This window comes from Somniosus microcephalus, chromosome 7 (assembly GCF_052327205.1).
Source record: "Somniosus microcephalus isolate GS21.2 chromosome 7, FLI_Smic_1.0, whole genome shotgun sequence".
Taxonomy (NCBI): Eukaryota; Metazoa; Chordata; class Chondrichthyes; order Squaliformes; family Somniosidae; genus Somniosus; species Somniosus microcephalus.
The window spans coordinates 208,073,864-208,089,154 of record NC_140993.1 but is presented as its reverse complement, the minus strand read 5'-3'; the positions used below and the strand labels follow the sequence as shown (position 1 = coordinate 208,089,154).

General features: G+C 45.4%; 1 protein-coding gene across 7 annotated transcripts in view; it reads left to right on the top strand.

The window, feature by feature from the left end:
• Positions 1-15,291, top strand: part of LOC147115101 (oxidation resistance protein 1-like) — a 1,180,356-nt gene that overhangs the window by 810,128 nt on the left and 354,937 nt on the right. For all 7 annotated transcript variants that reach the window (XR_015079050.1, XM_085993383.1, XM_085993379.1 and 4 more), the window contains one exon: positions 156-235. Coding sequence is in view for 6 of the 7 variants with exons in the window: in XM_085993383.1 (XP_085849509.1) it covers positions 156-235 (80 nt within the window). In the remaining variant the exon portion in view is untranslated. The remainder of the gene's footprint in view (positions 1-155; positions 236-15,291) is intronic.

Sequence of the window (15,291 nt, the reverse complement as noted above, 5' to 3'; positions counted from 1 at the left end):
TTGATTATCTCTCTGGACCCAGAGGCACTGCCTCTGAGTGTGAGTTGGCAGACAAATGAGCTTGTCCCTCAGCCCAGCCGGCTTCAGGAGCCTTGCGAGCAGCCGTGGGGGAGAGAGCATGGAACTAACGCGCACCTTACCTCGTCTGCTTTCAGATACCGGCCAGAAGCCCCAGGAGAAGAAGGATGCGCGGCGGATGTCTTTCCAGAAGCCCAAAGGGACCATTGAATACACGGTGAGTGAGCTGATGGTTGAGGGCTCCTTCACGTTCTCCTACCGTTGGGGGAGACCCGCTGAACTGGGGGGAGGGACCCATTTCAGTCACCGATCTCTGAGTCCCTCCTCTGCCCCCACCAAGCAGTACCATCACTGTGCTGAGGGACCTCCTCAGCCTGGACTGCAAACCCTGGTGCCCTGGAACCTCCTGTGCAGTCGACCTCCAATTCCCAGTACTTGCAGAAAATGGAGCCTGTTTTGTCTGTGGAGTGCTCTTGAAATGACCCTGTGGTAAGTTGCAGTCAGATTAGGAGATGCCTGGTTATTCCTAAGTGATGTGTGGATTTCAGGTGGCAGGTGAGATCCGCGGAGGCTCTCTCCCTAACAGTGTTTATCTTTTTTATTGAGCAATTTACAAACGATTATACCAGCTGGTATTACAAAAAGACTCTTTCCTGCGAATACAGTAACCCAATGGGAATCCACAGCATAGCACACGTGCTGATTAGTTGTGACATAGTATGGCAGGCTGGGGCAAACTGTTTCTTTTAATGGATTTGCGTTTTTAAGAAATATTTTATGACTATTTACTTTCACAAACATATTGCAACAGCTGTATTTGACCTTGACAATAGAAGTTGGTTCAGGAGTCAGTCATTTTACCAGAATTTCTCATTGTATTAAAGCAGCAATTTTACTAAGCTGTGGGAGATTGAGTAGATTGGGCTGATACTCTCTGGAGTTCAGAAGAATGAGAGGTGATCTCATTGAAACATACAAGATTCAGAAGGGGATTGACAGGGTAGATGCTGAGAGGTTGTTGCCCCTGGCTGGAGTGTCTGGAACTAGGGGGCATAGTCTCAGGATAAGGGGCTGGCCATTTAAGACTGAGATGAGGAGGAATTTCTTCACTCAGAGGGTTGTGAATCTTTGGAATTCTCTGCCCCAAAGGGTTGTGAATGCTGAGTCTTTCAGTATATTCAAGGCTGAGATAGATAGATTTCTGGACTCTAGGGGAATCAAGGGATATGGAGATCAGGGGAGAAAGTGGAGTTGAGGTCGATGATCAGCCATGATCTTATTGAATGGCAGAGCAGGCTCAAAGGGCCATATGGCCGACTCCTGCTCCTAATTCTCATGTTCTTATGTTCAAGGGCTAGTCAGATAATTATTAGGTGGTTTGATGTTCCAAGCCATTTATTTAAAATGTTTTCCTTTTTGTATCTTGGGTCACAGTTTGAAAGTTTGTGTCCCAACTTCAAAAACCCATTTAAGGCTCCTGCTGACTGAGTCATTGTTGCTTCCTGGTGCCATTGTGCAAATTGTCCCCCCCACAATACCTGTTCAGTGTACAAACATTTGGTCTATCTGATTTATGGATAAAAGGTGGTCTCCATCAACATTTTTACTACTTTGTGGGATGTGGGTAATGCTGCCAAGGCTGAATTTATTGTCCATCTCCTGCTGCTCTGAGGTGCTCTTCTTGAAACATTACAGTCGTTCTGGCACTGCTACTCCCACAATGGTGCTCGTTGGGGAATTCCAGGATTTTGACCCAGTGAGAATGAAAGGTGATGTATGCTCAAATAAGGATGGGGTATTTTCTCTTATCAACTTAAGCCATGGACAAAATTAAATCAGCTTGGAATGTCGAACAATTGGATAAATTTGGTGTAAATTTAGAAATCTAGGATTAGTTGGGACCTCTAAAATAACTTTATTTATTGGTATATCCATCAAAATAAGTGACATCAGGACAGGGAAATCTGTACTTTCCCATTTTTTGCACCCACTCAGCATTGAACACTCAGTTCAGGTATTGCACAGGTTACTCAGAACATAGAAACCAGCCCCTTGAACCTGCTCCACCATTCAGTTAGATCGTGGCTGACCTGCAGCAAAACCGAATTTGCCTGACTCTCTTCCCTTTTTCAAAAAACTCCAGTTGACCCAGCATCCACAGCTTTATTGGGGGAGGGAGTTCCACATTGTCACCACTGTTTGTGTAAACATTTGCATTCCTGATTTCACACCTAAATGACCCAGCTCTAATTTTTAGATTGCGCTCCTTTGTTCTGGAAATAAATATTGTTTACCCTGTCCCAAAAGTCAAGTTATTCATTTATTTGTCAACCAACACCACCAAAACCAAAATATTTTGTCATTTATCTCCTTCCTGTTTTGTGGGACCTTGCTCTGTGCAAATTGGCTGCAATGATTGCCTACCCAATTACAGTGATTCTACTTCAAAAGTAATTCATTGTGTGTAAAGTGCTTTGAGGAGTCCTGAATTGATGACTCTATAAATTAAATCCCTTTACTTATCTTATTACTGGCCCCTGAATCTGCAAGACATTTGATTCACTTTCTAATTTCTGATGAATTCTTTCTATTTTAGTGCCAGCCAGTAGCTCAGTTGGTGGCACTCTCGCCTCTGAGTCAGAAGGTTGTGGGTTCAAGTTCCACTCCAGAGACTTGAGCACAAGAATCTAGGCTGACACTCCAATGCAGTACTGAGTGAGCGCTGCACTGTCGGAGGTGTCATCTTTCGGATGAGACATTAAACCGAGGCCCCGTCTGCTCTCTCATGGCACTATTTCGAAAAAGAGCAGAGGTGTCCTCTTGGCCAATATTTATACCTCAATCAGCATCACTTTTTAAAAAAAACAACAACAAAAAAAACCAGATTATTTGGTCATTATCACATTGCTGTTTGTGGGAGCTTGCTGTGCGCAAATTGACTGCTGAGTTTCCTACATTATAACAGTGACTACACTTCTAAAAGTACTTCATTGGCTGTAAAGCGCTTTGGGACATCTGGTGGTTGTGAAAGGTCTCTCTTTCTGACCCTCCCCATCAGAACTAGGAATGAGGTTCTGCTGAGAGTTTGAGAAGCTAGGGTCAAAATTAAAACACAGAACCTCACAGGTAATAATCTCTGGATTGTTACCTGAGTCATGTGGAAATTGGCATAGGGATAAGCAGATTAGAAGGTTAAAGGCGTGCCTGAAAGAGTGGCGTGGGAGGCAGGGGTTTCAATTCATGGGGCACTGGCACCAGTACTGGGGAAAGAGGGAGCTGTTCTGTTGGGACGGGCTCCACTTAAATCAGGCAGGGACCAGTGTCCTGGCAAATTGAATAACTAGGGCTGTCGATAGGGCTTTAAAATAATGAAGGGCGGTTGGGAGGATTCAGCAAAGGGTAAATTCAAAAGCAGTAAGAAACGTCAAGGCTGTAGAGCAGAGTAGTGATTTTGGTAAAAATAAGCAGTGTGGGTCAGGAAGGGACAGAGAGAGTAACAAAGGCAATAGGGCATCAGTGACTAAGGTGATATCGAGGAAAAATAGTAAAATGTGAATCATTCGCAACAAAAATAGATGATAGAAATAGCGCAGATAGAAATAAATGGGTTTGACTTCATAGCCATTACGGAGATGTGGTTGCAGAGTGACCAAATATTCCAGGATACTAGACTTTTAGAAGAGATAGGCCGAATGGAAAAGGAGGGAATGGGGTAGCCCTGATAATTAAGGGATGGGATCACGACAGTAGAGAGAAAGGACCGTAGCTCAGAAAAACAAGATGCAGAATTGGTATGGGTGGAGCTAAGAAACAACAAGAGGCAGAAAACACTGGTGGGAGTAGTTTATAGACCCCTTAACTGTAGTTGTAGAGTCGGGCAGAGTATAAATCAGGAAATTAGAGGTGTATGTATCAAGGGTAATGCCATAATCATGGGGGACTTTAATTTTCTATACACTGGGCAAACCAAATTTGCAGTACACTGGGCAAACCAAATTTGCAATAACAGTGCAGAGGACAAGTTCAAGGAATGCATTCAAGATAGTTTTCTTGATCAGTATGTCGAGGAACCAACTCGGGAACAGGCTATTTTAGATCTCGTATTGTGCAATGAGAAAAGGTTAATTAATAACCTTTGTAGTAAAAGAGCCTCTGGGGAGCAGTGCTCATAATATGATAGAATTTTGTATTGAGTTTGAAAATGATTTAGTTAAGTCCAAATCTAGGGTCTTAAATCTGAACAAAGCAAACTACGTAGGTATGAGGGGCGAGTTGGCTAAGGTAGGTTGGGGAAACTAGATTAAAAGATATGACGGTAGATAAGCAATGGCAAATATTTATAATTCAGAACAAATATACATTCCCTTAAGGAATAAAAACCCCATGGGAAAAATGGTCCAACTGTGGCTAACAGGAGAAGTTAAAGATAGTATTAGATTAAAGGCAGAGACTTCTAATGTTCTGCCTTCTAAAGGGCAGCACGGTGGCATAGTGGTTAGCACTGTTGCCTCACAGCGCCAGGGACCCGGGTTCAAATCCAGCCTCGGGTGACTGTGCAAACTCCACACAGACATTCTCCCCGTGTTTGCGTGGGTTTCCTCCGGGTGCTCCGGTTTCCTCCCACAGTCCAAAGATATGCGGGTTAGGTTGATTGGCCATGATAAAAATTGGCCCTTAGTGTTAGGGGGGATTAAATACGTGGGGTTATGGGGATAGGGCTTGGGTGGGATGGCTGTCGGTGTAGGGACCGGGTGCTCGGGTTTGGATGATCAGCCATGATCTCGTTGAATGGCGGAGCAGGCTCGAAGGGCCGAATGGCCTACTCCTGCTCCTATCTTCTATGTTTCTATGTAATGTTGCCAAATAGAGTAGTAAGGCTGAGGATTGAGAGGAATTTGGAACTCGGCAAAGGAGGACCAAGAAATTGACGAGAAAGAGAGAAAATAGAATAAAGTTTTCTTGCTTATGTTAACTTTAATAACCTTGTAGTAAAGGAGCCTCTAGGGAAGAATGATCATAATGTGATAGAATTTTGCATTGAGTTTGAGAGAGATTTAGTTGAGCCGAAACTAGGATTTTAAATCTGAACAAAGCAAACTACGTAGGTATGAGGGGCGAGTTGACTAAGGTAGTTTGGGAAACGAGATTAAAAGATATGACGGTAGATAAACAATAGCAAACATTTAAAGAATTAATTCATAATTCAAAACAAATATACATTCCCCTAAGGAATAAAAACCCCGTGGGATTAGTAGTCCAACCGTGGCTAACAAGAGAAGTTACAGATAGTATTAGATTAAAGGAAGAGGCTTATAATGTTGTCAAAAAGAATAGTAAGCCTGAGGCTTGGGAGTATTTTAGAATTAAGCAAAGAATGACCAAGAATTTGATTTAAGGAAGAGAATATGAGAGTAAACTAGCAAGAGACATAAAAACAGATTGTAAATGCTTCTATAGGTATGCAAAAAGGAAGAGATTAGCAAAAGTGAACGTGGGTCCCTTACAGGCAGAGACAGGAGAAATTATAATGGGGAATAAGGAACTGGCCGAGATGTTAAACAAATACTTTGTATCTGTCTTCATGGAAGAAGACACAAAAAACATTCTGGAAATAGTGGGGAACCAAGGGTCTAGTGAGAATGAGGAACTTAAACAAATTAGTATTAGTAAAGAAATAGTACTGGAGAAATGAATGGGACTAAAAGCTGACAAATCCCCTGGACCTGATGGCCTACATCCTAGGGTTTTAAGAGGTGGTTACAGAGATAGTGGATGCATTGGTTTTGATCTTCTAGAAAATTCCCTAGATTCTAGAACAGTCCCTGTGGTTTGGAAGGTAGCAAATGTAACCCCGCTATTCAAGAAAGGAGGGAAATGTGGACCTGTAATTTGCGGTCAGTGGCGAAGTAAAGGTGTTCAATGTTGGCCCCGAAGTAAGGTTCCCACAAAGATCTCGATAACTTTGGCTTTTCCAACATGCAGTTGAAATCAGCGCAAGTTAATGGGGAATCCCAAATGCAAGCTGCTGTGACATCAACAAGCTGTCTAAGCAGCCAGTCACAATGTAGAATTCTCTCAGACTGGGAACCAGGAAGTGAGTAAGCTCCTTTGGAAAAAATGAGAGAGAGCAAAACAAAGATATTGGGGCTCTCTCATGGGGAAAAGGTAAACCTGAAATACAGATGAACAAACTTTAAAAAAATATATATATTTTTTTTAAGTTCCTTAAAAATTGTAATTTTTATTAAAATGGATAAATTTGACACTCCACAAAATTAAAATGAGTTTTTCGGGGCCATAATAATTGTTTAGCAGCCAATCTGCTGTTAAAGCCCCAGTTACACCTAATCCAAAAGGGTCTAACTTTTAATGGGGTATTTAACAGCGATATTATTGTACATTCTCCCCGTGTTTGCGTGGGTTTGCTCCGGTTTCCTCCCACAGTCCAAAGATGTGCGGGTTAGGTTGATTGGCTATGATAAATTGACCCTTAGTGTTAGGGGGATTAAATACGTGGGGTTACGGGGATAGGGTGGGATATGTGTTGGTGTAGGGGTTACGGGAATCGGGTGGGATATGTGTCGGTGCAGGCTCGATGGGCCGAAATGGCCTCTATCTGCACTGTGGGTTTCTGTGATTCTGTGATTACCACGGAGGAGCTGAAGTTCTGGTCAGTTTTGCTGATTTCACAGATTACCCTGATGGCTGGCTGTGGCCATAGCGCAGCCAGTGTTGGAGCAGTGAATGACAGACCGCTGCTTCAGGATTTCTGCGTTGGGATGCGCATGCATTACGTAATGAAGTTGCGGTCAGTTTTAAAGGGGTAATAACACCAAACGCTGTTCGTTCACTGTTATTACCCACTGCAAATTCTGGGCTGTGAAGTTATGCACTTCAGTAGAAAAAATAGAAAAGCAGAATACATTTTAAATGGTGAGAGATTGGGAAATGTTGGTGTTCAGAGGGACCTGGGTGTCCTTGTACACGAATCACTGAAAGTTAACTTGCAAGTACAGCAAGCAATTAGGAAAGCAAATGTTATGTTAACCTTTATTACAAGAGGATTTGAGCATAAGAGTAAAGATGTTTTACTGCAATTATATAGGGCCCTGGTGAGACCACACCTGGAGTATTGTGTTTTGGTCTCCTAACCTAAGGAAGGATTTACTTGCCTTAGAGGAAATGCAACAAAGGTTCACCAGACTGGTTCCTGGAATGGGGGGATTGTCCTATGAGGAGAGATTGAGTAGACTAAGCCTATATTCTCTAGAAGAATGAGAGGTGATCTCATTGAAACGTATAAAATTCTTACAGGTCTTGACAGGGTAGATGCAGGGAGGATGTTTCCCCTGGCTGGGGAGTCTAGAACCAGGGGTCACAGGCTCAGAATAAGGGGTCAGCCATTTAGGGCTGAGATGAGGAGAAATTTCTTCACTCAGAGGGTGGTGAATCTTTGGAATTCTCTACCCCAGAGGGCTGTGGAGGCTCAGTCGTTGAGTATATTCAAGACCGAAATCGATAGATTTTTGGATATTAAGGGAATCAAGGGATATGGGCCTAGAAATTCGGGGCGCCAAGCTCGCCTGGGTGCCGGAATTACCGCTGCGAACGGAGCCGCTTGCGCCCGCCGGAAATTCAGTTTGAGCGCCCCAAGGGGGATGCGGGGCGAGCAGCGCCCTGCGTCCCTCTTGGGGCGCTCAAACTGAATATCGCAGCGCACTGCAGCGCCACGCTGCGGCACGGCACGCTGCGGTATTGCAGGCCTTCCTTCCCTTCTTAAGGGGGAAGGGCCTGCACCAGCGCGATGACCGATAGTGAGTGCCGGCAAAAGAGCCCGGCACCGAGGAGTAGTGCCGGGCTCTCGGGACACAGCTGGCACTGCCCGGGGGGGATCAGGAGGCCGGGGACGGCGGCGCGAGGAGGTGCTGGCAGGCGGCCACCGAAAAAAAATGGCCGCCCCGCACCTCCACCTTAATTTGCGCCACTACCGCCACAGGTAGGCCCCGTGTACCGGTCGCGATTTGCGACTGGCGTTACAGCGGGGGGGCGCAACCAAAGATCGGGGCGGTAGCGGGGCGCTGCGCACACCGATGACGTCCTCGGTGGCAGCGCAGCGCTACAGGCTAACGCCGCCATTAGCGTTCTGCTAAATATCGCGGGAGGCGTGGCCAGTGGCGCTAAAGCCACTGAGTGCCCTCTTTAGGCGCTAACTGGTGGCGCAGCCCACCGAATTTCTAGACCATGGAGAGAGTGCAGGAAAGTGGAATTGAGGTTGAAGATCAGCCATGATATTGAATGGCAGAGCAAGCTCGAGGGGCAGAATGGCCTACTCCTGCTCCTATTTCTTAAGTTCTAACATGGGACCTATGGAACATGGCAGGTCAATAATCTTTATTCATCTTTATTTGAGCAAGTGAAGTTGATCAAAGAACTTAACAACCAATGTGGTAGCAAAAAGGTGCCTTATCAGGTATCATCAATGTTAACACCACTCCCAACTTATGGGGGACTGCAATCTATTATCGAAGTGGGCCATCCTCAGGTTGTCAGACACACACAGAGAGAGGGAGAGAGCGAGTAGTCAGAACCTGGCTGTCTGGTCACCCTTATCTGAAATTCCATAAAATATTTATAGAACAAAATGTCTACAGTAGCAATGACCTTGTTTCATATGTGTATTTTATTGATTGCTTCTGTTGCTGGCTAGTTTCCATATCCTCTGTTGGTGGCAGCAGATTCTCTTGGCTGCTTTTGTGGAAATCAGTTTGCATTTACATTGCTTCATTCCCTTACGCCCCCATTTCAATGAATTTCGAGCTCTGCACAACGCGGAGCTCTTTTCTGTCGCCTTCATCTCCGTGCCCACTTCTTAGGCCAGGAGTCTTCCCCCCCCCCCCCCCCCCCCCACACAGCTGACTCTTTCTCCCATTTTCAGAATTCTCGTTCTACCTGGACCCCTCCTTCTGCCCTCTTAACTTCTCTAGATCTTTTCATTGCAAACTGCTGGCGTGACATCGGCTGTCTCCATTTCTCTGCTCCCCTCACTCACGCCAACCTACCTCCCTCTGAACTTACAGCACTCCATTCTCTCAGATCCAACCCTAACATTGTCACTAAACCTGTGAACAAGGGTTGTTGTTTGGCAAACCGAATTCTACCTAGCGGAGGCTGAACGGCAACTCTCCGACACCACCTCCTACCGTCTGGACCATGACCCCACTACCGAACATCAAGCCAACGTTTCCCAGACCATCACTGACCTCATCTGCTCTGGAGATCTTCCCTCCACGGCCGCCACCCTCGTAGTTCCCCAACCCCGCACAGCCCGCTTCTACCTCCTTCCCAAGATCCACAAACAGGACTGCCCTGGTAGACCCATCATTTCAGCCTGTTTTTGCCCCACGTAACTTATCTCTTCCTAACTCAACTCTTTTTTCTCCTTGTCCAGTCTCTTCCCAGCTACATCCGCAACTCTTCCGACGCCCTCCGCCACTTTAACAGTTTCCTGGCTCCAACCGTCTCCTTTTCACTATGGTCGTCCAATCCCTCTACACGCCCATCCTCTACCAGGATTGCCTGAGGGCACTCCGCTTCTTCCTTGAACAGAGGCCCAACCAGTCCCCATCCACCACCACCACCCTCCTCCGCCTGGCTGAACTTGTTCTTACATTGAACAACTTCTCCTTTGACTCCACTCACTTCCTCCAAATTAAAGGTGTTGCTTTGGGAACCCACATGGGTCCCAGCTATGCCTGCCTTTTCGTGGGATATGTGTAACATTCTTTGTTCCAGTCCTACTCTGGTCCCCTCCCTCACCTCCTTTTCCGGTACATTGATGACTGTATCGGTGCTGTTTCCTGCTCTCGCCCTGACCTAGATAATTTCATTCACTTTGCTTCCAATTTCCACCCTTCCCTCACCTTCACATGGTCCATCTCCGACTCTTCCCTTCCCTTCCTCGACTTCTCTGTCTCCATCTCTGGGGATAGGCTATTGACAAACATTCACTACAAGCCTACTGACTCCCACAGCTACCTTGACTACATTTCCTCCCACCCCGCTTCCTGTAAGGACTCTCTTCCATTATTCCAGTTTCTCCATCTCCGCCGCATCTGCTCTGATGATGCCACCTTCCACACCAGTGCTTCCGACATGTCTTCCTTTTACCTCAACCGAGGATTCCCCTCTACTGTGGTTGACACGGCCCTTGACTGTGTCCGTTCTATTTCCTGCACTTCAGCCCTCACCCCTTCCCCCTCCCTCCCGGAACCATGATGGAGTTCCCCTTGTCCTCACCTTTCACCCTACCAGCCTCCACATTCAACGGATCACCCTCTGCCATTTCTGCCACGTCCAGTGTGATCCCACCACCAAACACATCTTCCCAACACCCCTTCCCCTTCGCCCGGCACTTTCCTTTGCAAGCGCAGGAGGTGCAACGCTGCCCTTTTACCTCCCCCTTCCCACTATCCAGGGCCCCAAACACTCCTTCCAGGTGAAACAGCGATTTACTTGTACTTCTTGCAATTTAGTATACTGTATTCGCTGCTCATGATGCGATGGTCTCTACATTGGGGAGACCAAACGCAGATTGGGTGACCGCTTTGCGGAACACATCCGTTCAGTCCGTAAGGGTGACCCCGGGTTTCCAGTCGCCCGTCACCTTAATTCTCCGCTCCACTCCCACTCAAACCTCACCATCCTCGGCCTCTTGTGCTGTTCTAATGAAGCTCAATGTAAGCTCAAGGAACGGCACCATACAGCCTTCTGGACTCAACATAGAGTTCAGACCATAACCTCTGCCCCAATCCTTTTTTTTTCCATTTATTTTTTTTTCTCTCTCACATGGCAGCTGTCTTTCATTCTGCCAGTGCCATTTACTCTTCATCTAGAGCCATCTTTTGTTTTTTAACTTGTCCCATTACCATATCCTTTTGCTTTGCACCATCTCTTAATCTCCCTTAATGTATCTCAATCTCTCCTGCAATCAGTAACTAGTGGTGTTCCGCAGGGGTCCGTGCTGGGACCCCAACTCTTTACAATCTATATTAACGATTTGGAGGAAGGGACCGAGTGTAACATATCAAAGTTTGCAGATGATACAAAGATGGGAGGGAAAGTAGTGAGTGAGGAGGACATAAAAAACCTGCAAAGGGACATAGACAGGCTAAGTAAGTGGGCAGAGATTTGGCAGATGGAATATAATACTGGAAAGTGTGAGGTTATGCACTTTGGCAGGAAAAATCATAGAGCAAGTTATTATCTTAATAATGGCAAGAAACTGGAAAGTACTGCAGTACAAAGGGATCTGGGGGTCCTGGTAAACGAAACACAAAAAATTAGTATGCAGGTGCAGCAGGTGATCAAGAAGGCCAATGGAATTTTGGCTTTTATTGCTAGGGGGATGGAATATAAAAACAGGGAGGTCTTGCTGCAGTTGTACAAGGTGTTGGTGAGACCGCACCTGGAATACTGCATACAGTTTTGGTGTCCATACTTAAGAAAAGACATACTTGCTCTCGAGTCAGTACAAAGAAGGTTCACTCGGTTAATCCCGGGGATGAGGGGGTTGACATATGAGGAGAGGTTGAGTAGATTGGGACTCTACTCATTGGAGTTCAGAAAAATGAGAGGCGATCTTATTGAAACATACAAGATTGTGAAGGGGCTTGATCGGGTGGATGCGGTGAGGATGTTCCCAATGATGGGTGAAACTAGAACTAGGGGGCATAATCTTAGAATAAGGGGCTGCTCTTTCAAAACTGATGAGGAGAAACTTCTTCACTCAGAGGGTAGTAGGTCTGTGGAATTTGCTGCCCCAGAGAGCTGTGGAAGCTACATCATTAAATAAATTTAAAACAGAAATAGACAGTTTCCTAGAAGTAAAGGGAATTAGGGGTTACAGGGAGCGGGCAGGAATTTGGACATGAGTCTAGGTTCGGATCGGTCATGGCCCTGTGGGTGGCGGAGTGGGCCCAGGGGCCGTGTAGCCTGGTCCTGCTCTTACTTTTTGTGTTCTAATTCTGTGTTAGATTTCAGGAGATGGTTCTATTCACAGGGATTAGTGGAGACCTCGGGAACAGGCTGCCAGCTAGGAGTCCTTCAAGAGTAAATTGGGCCTGTTCCTGGCTGGGGTGGAGATCACCTCTTACAGAAGGTAAGTACTGCAGGAAATACAGGGACAGAGTGATCTCCTGTACGAGTTTCGATCGCCTAGATGGGTCGGAGAGGAATTTCCCAGATTTTTTCTCCCAAATTGGCCATTGGGTTTTTTATCTGGTTTTTCGCCTCTCCCGGGAGATCACATGGGTTCGGGTGGGATGGAGAGTGAAAGTAGATTTGAGGTTAGGATCAGATCAGCCATGATCTTATTGAATGGCGGAGCAGGCTCGAGGGGCCGATTGGCCTACTCCTGCTCCTATTTCTTATGTTCTTATGTTCTGCCTTCCATCCTATCACAGACCTTCCCTTTTGTTCTTTCCTGTCCCACCACTTGCTTAAAATCTGTTACATCTCCAGCTTTTTCCAGTTCTGACGAAGGGTCATCGACCTGAAACGTTAACTCTGTTTCTCTCTCCACAGATGCTGTCTGACCTGCTGAGTATTTCCAGCATTTTCTGCTTTTATTTCAGATTTCCAGCATCCGCAGTATTTTGCTTTTGCATTTTTGTACAAAAAAAATCATATGGGCTACAGATGGCAAACTAGAGGCTTGTATATTAGCATTTTGGGGGCTTTCAGATTTTGGCTTCAAACCCCCTACAACTCAGATATTTACAAAGTTGAACTGAAGGCAAGAACTGGAACTGTGAACTACATACTCGAAAGGAATTGGAATCCATGTGCTACTGCTGCACTGGCAGGGATCGCTACCTTCCCCACCTCCCACTGCCTCCCCCTACCCGCCAAATCAAGCTACCGTGCTTCTAACGTATGTGCTCATTTCCCCTGGCATTGGTTCACTGGTCTTGCGAGCAGAGCCGAAAATAAAAATTCTCATCTCTCATTAATCATGCTTTTTGATTTACAAATTTTAACTCGTGATCAATGTTTTCCGCTTTCATCCTAACCTATTGCAGAGCTGATTCCACTGTATTTGGTGTCTATTCTTGCTGGTGACATACTACAATTTTTTAAAACGACTGTACCATAATAAACCAGCGTAATTATAATATATATAATCCCCAGCTATCCCAGGACGTCCCAAAGTGTTGTGGGATCTTGCACACAAATTGGCTGCTGTTTGTGTTTATAAAACAACATTGATTACACTTCAGAAATAATTAATTGGCTGTGAAGCTCTTTTGGGACATTCTGGGATGGATGGGGATTACTGCTGGTTTATGGTACAGTCGTTCTTAAGGGAAAAAAAGGCTGCATGTAGAGACACCACTATTCCTGGTGAGAATGGAGATGATTGGGTTATTCCCCTGTCGGTCTCGCCTGAAGACTGCACTGCTGTAAGTGACTGGGATTGATTTTACACAAATCATGTGTATGTAACTATCCTCTACTCACTGCATTTTGCTGGAGAAATCATCCTGCTTTTATTGGGAGACGTTGCTGTAATTTTGGTCATGAGTTCTGTTTCCTCTAGATTCTGTAGACTGCTGTGGTGCCCTGTTTAAGTTGCAAAGCAAATAGACTTTGTTTAGTTTGCTACTTACTGAGTGGATAGACTTTGTTTGCTGTGAAATAGACTATTTGCCATAAGTCCTGCCCCACCTCCAACTCATTGGCTGACGCAGTGATATCAGTAGACACTCTGCCCACAAATAGCAAATGAGATGAATGACCAGTGGTTGTGTTGTTGAAAGGAGATTGTCCTGCTACTCTTTTCCAAATAATGCCATGGGATCTTGTATGTTCACCGGAATAGTCAGACAGGAGCAAAATACTGCGGATGCTGGAAATCTAAAACAACAACAGAAAATGCTGGAAACATTCAGCAGGCCAGGCAGCATTTTCTGTTGTTAGGCAGACAGGATCTCTGTTTAAGGTTTCATTTGAAAGACTGCACCTCCCACGACGGTTTGTACTACTCAGCTGTAATAGGGTACGGCCGTTGCTGTTGGGGCGCGGGAAGTGGAAAGATCAGCCAATGTTTCTGCTAGTGATTTCTCTTCATTAGTTCCTGGTAGAAAGTTTGCATGTTTGAAAATCGACTGAAGGCCAGGACTGGAATGCTCTTCACTGTTAAGTAGCATCACTGTTTGTTTAGTCTTGCACATGAGAACTGACTATGTAGGTGAGGTACTGGAGGGATACCAGCATAATGGTGATTTGTATTTGTTTTTTTCTTTGTTTCTGTCTCTAGTCTTTCAATAAACCTTGTGGAATGAACTCCTGACTCATCAGTCTGCCCAGTCAAGTTAAACTGGATACTCTAGTTTCCTCAGGAATGAGGAGCAGAATTGGGCACATACATTCTTGATGCGCCATGCATGCCTATATTCTGGTGCTTTGGCTTTTGGAGGAAGCTACTGTACCCAGTCCGCATGGCCAATATAATAGCAGAGGCACCTTTATACTCGCCTCCTGGAATGTCATGTGATGGTCCGAGGTGAAGTGAAGTATAAAAGGTGGTGCCGATGTATCAGAGTGTCATGATAGGGAATGCATTCTGGGACATCTGTCAGCTAATCATGTTACGTTGGAACTGTCGCATTGCTTTTCCATCCAGCACCAAACTGCCACCCATGGATGTCTTAGTAAAAATGAGGGGCTGGGGGCTCGACTGGGATTCTTGAGCTCTATGCAGTCTTTTGCTGTACCTTTTCGTGTCTCTAATTCTACCAATTCCTTTCTGAATCTGTATTACTGACAATGGTATCTCGACTTTACTGAAAGCGTGCTTGGTCATCTGGTTCAAGCAGGATAACTATCTTTTTTAAATGTTTTCAATTACAAGTATGACGATGCACATTCTGTATATTTGAACTCCATTACACAATGACTCAGTGACTTATTTGGATGGTACTTCATCAATGAAAGGTGAGCAGTGGCAATTTGTTCCCGAGTTTAGATGAGCCACAGTTCCCACGTTCACTGCAGCATGAATGCATCCTGTTGCTCCCTGGCACATGTACGAGCACCTGCAATGCCTGCAGTTTTCTCCGATGTTGCACTTTAATGTGCAGTGACGCATCTGATCAGAATTTGAATGTAGCTTCAGATAGATTCTGGGATATGGAGTCTCTACTCTTAACTGTGACCTTTTAACATGCAGAATTTAGATTATTTTGCCGCTATGTATTGAATCCTGTTTTTCTG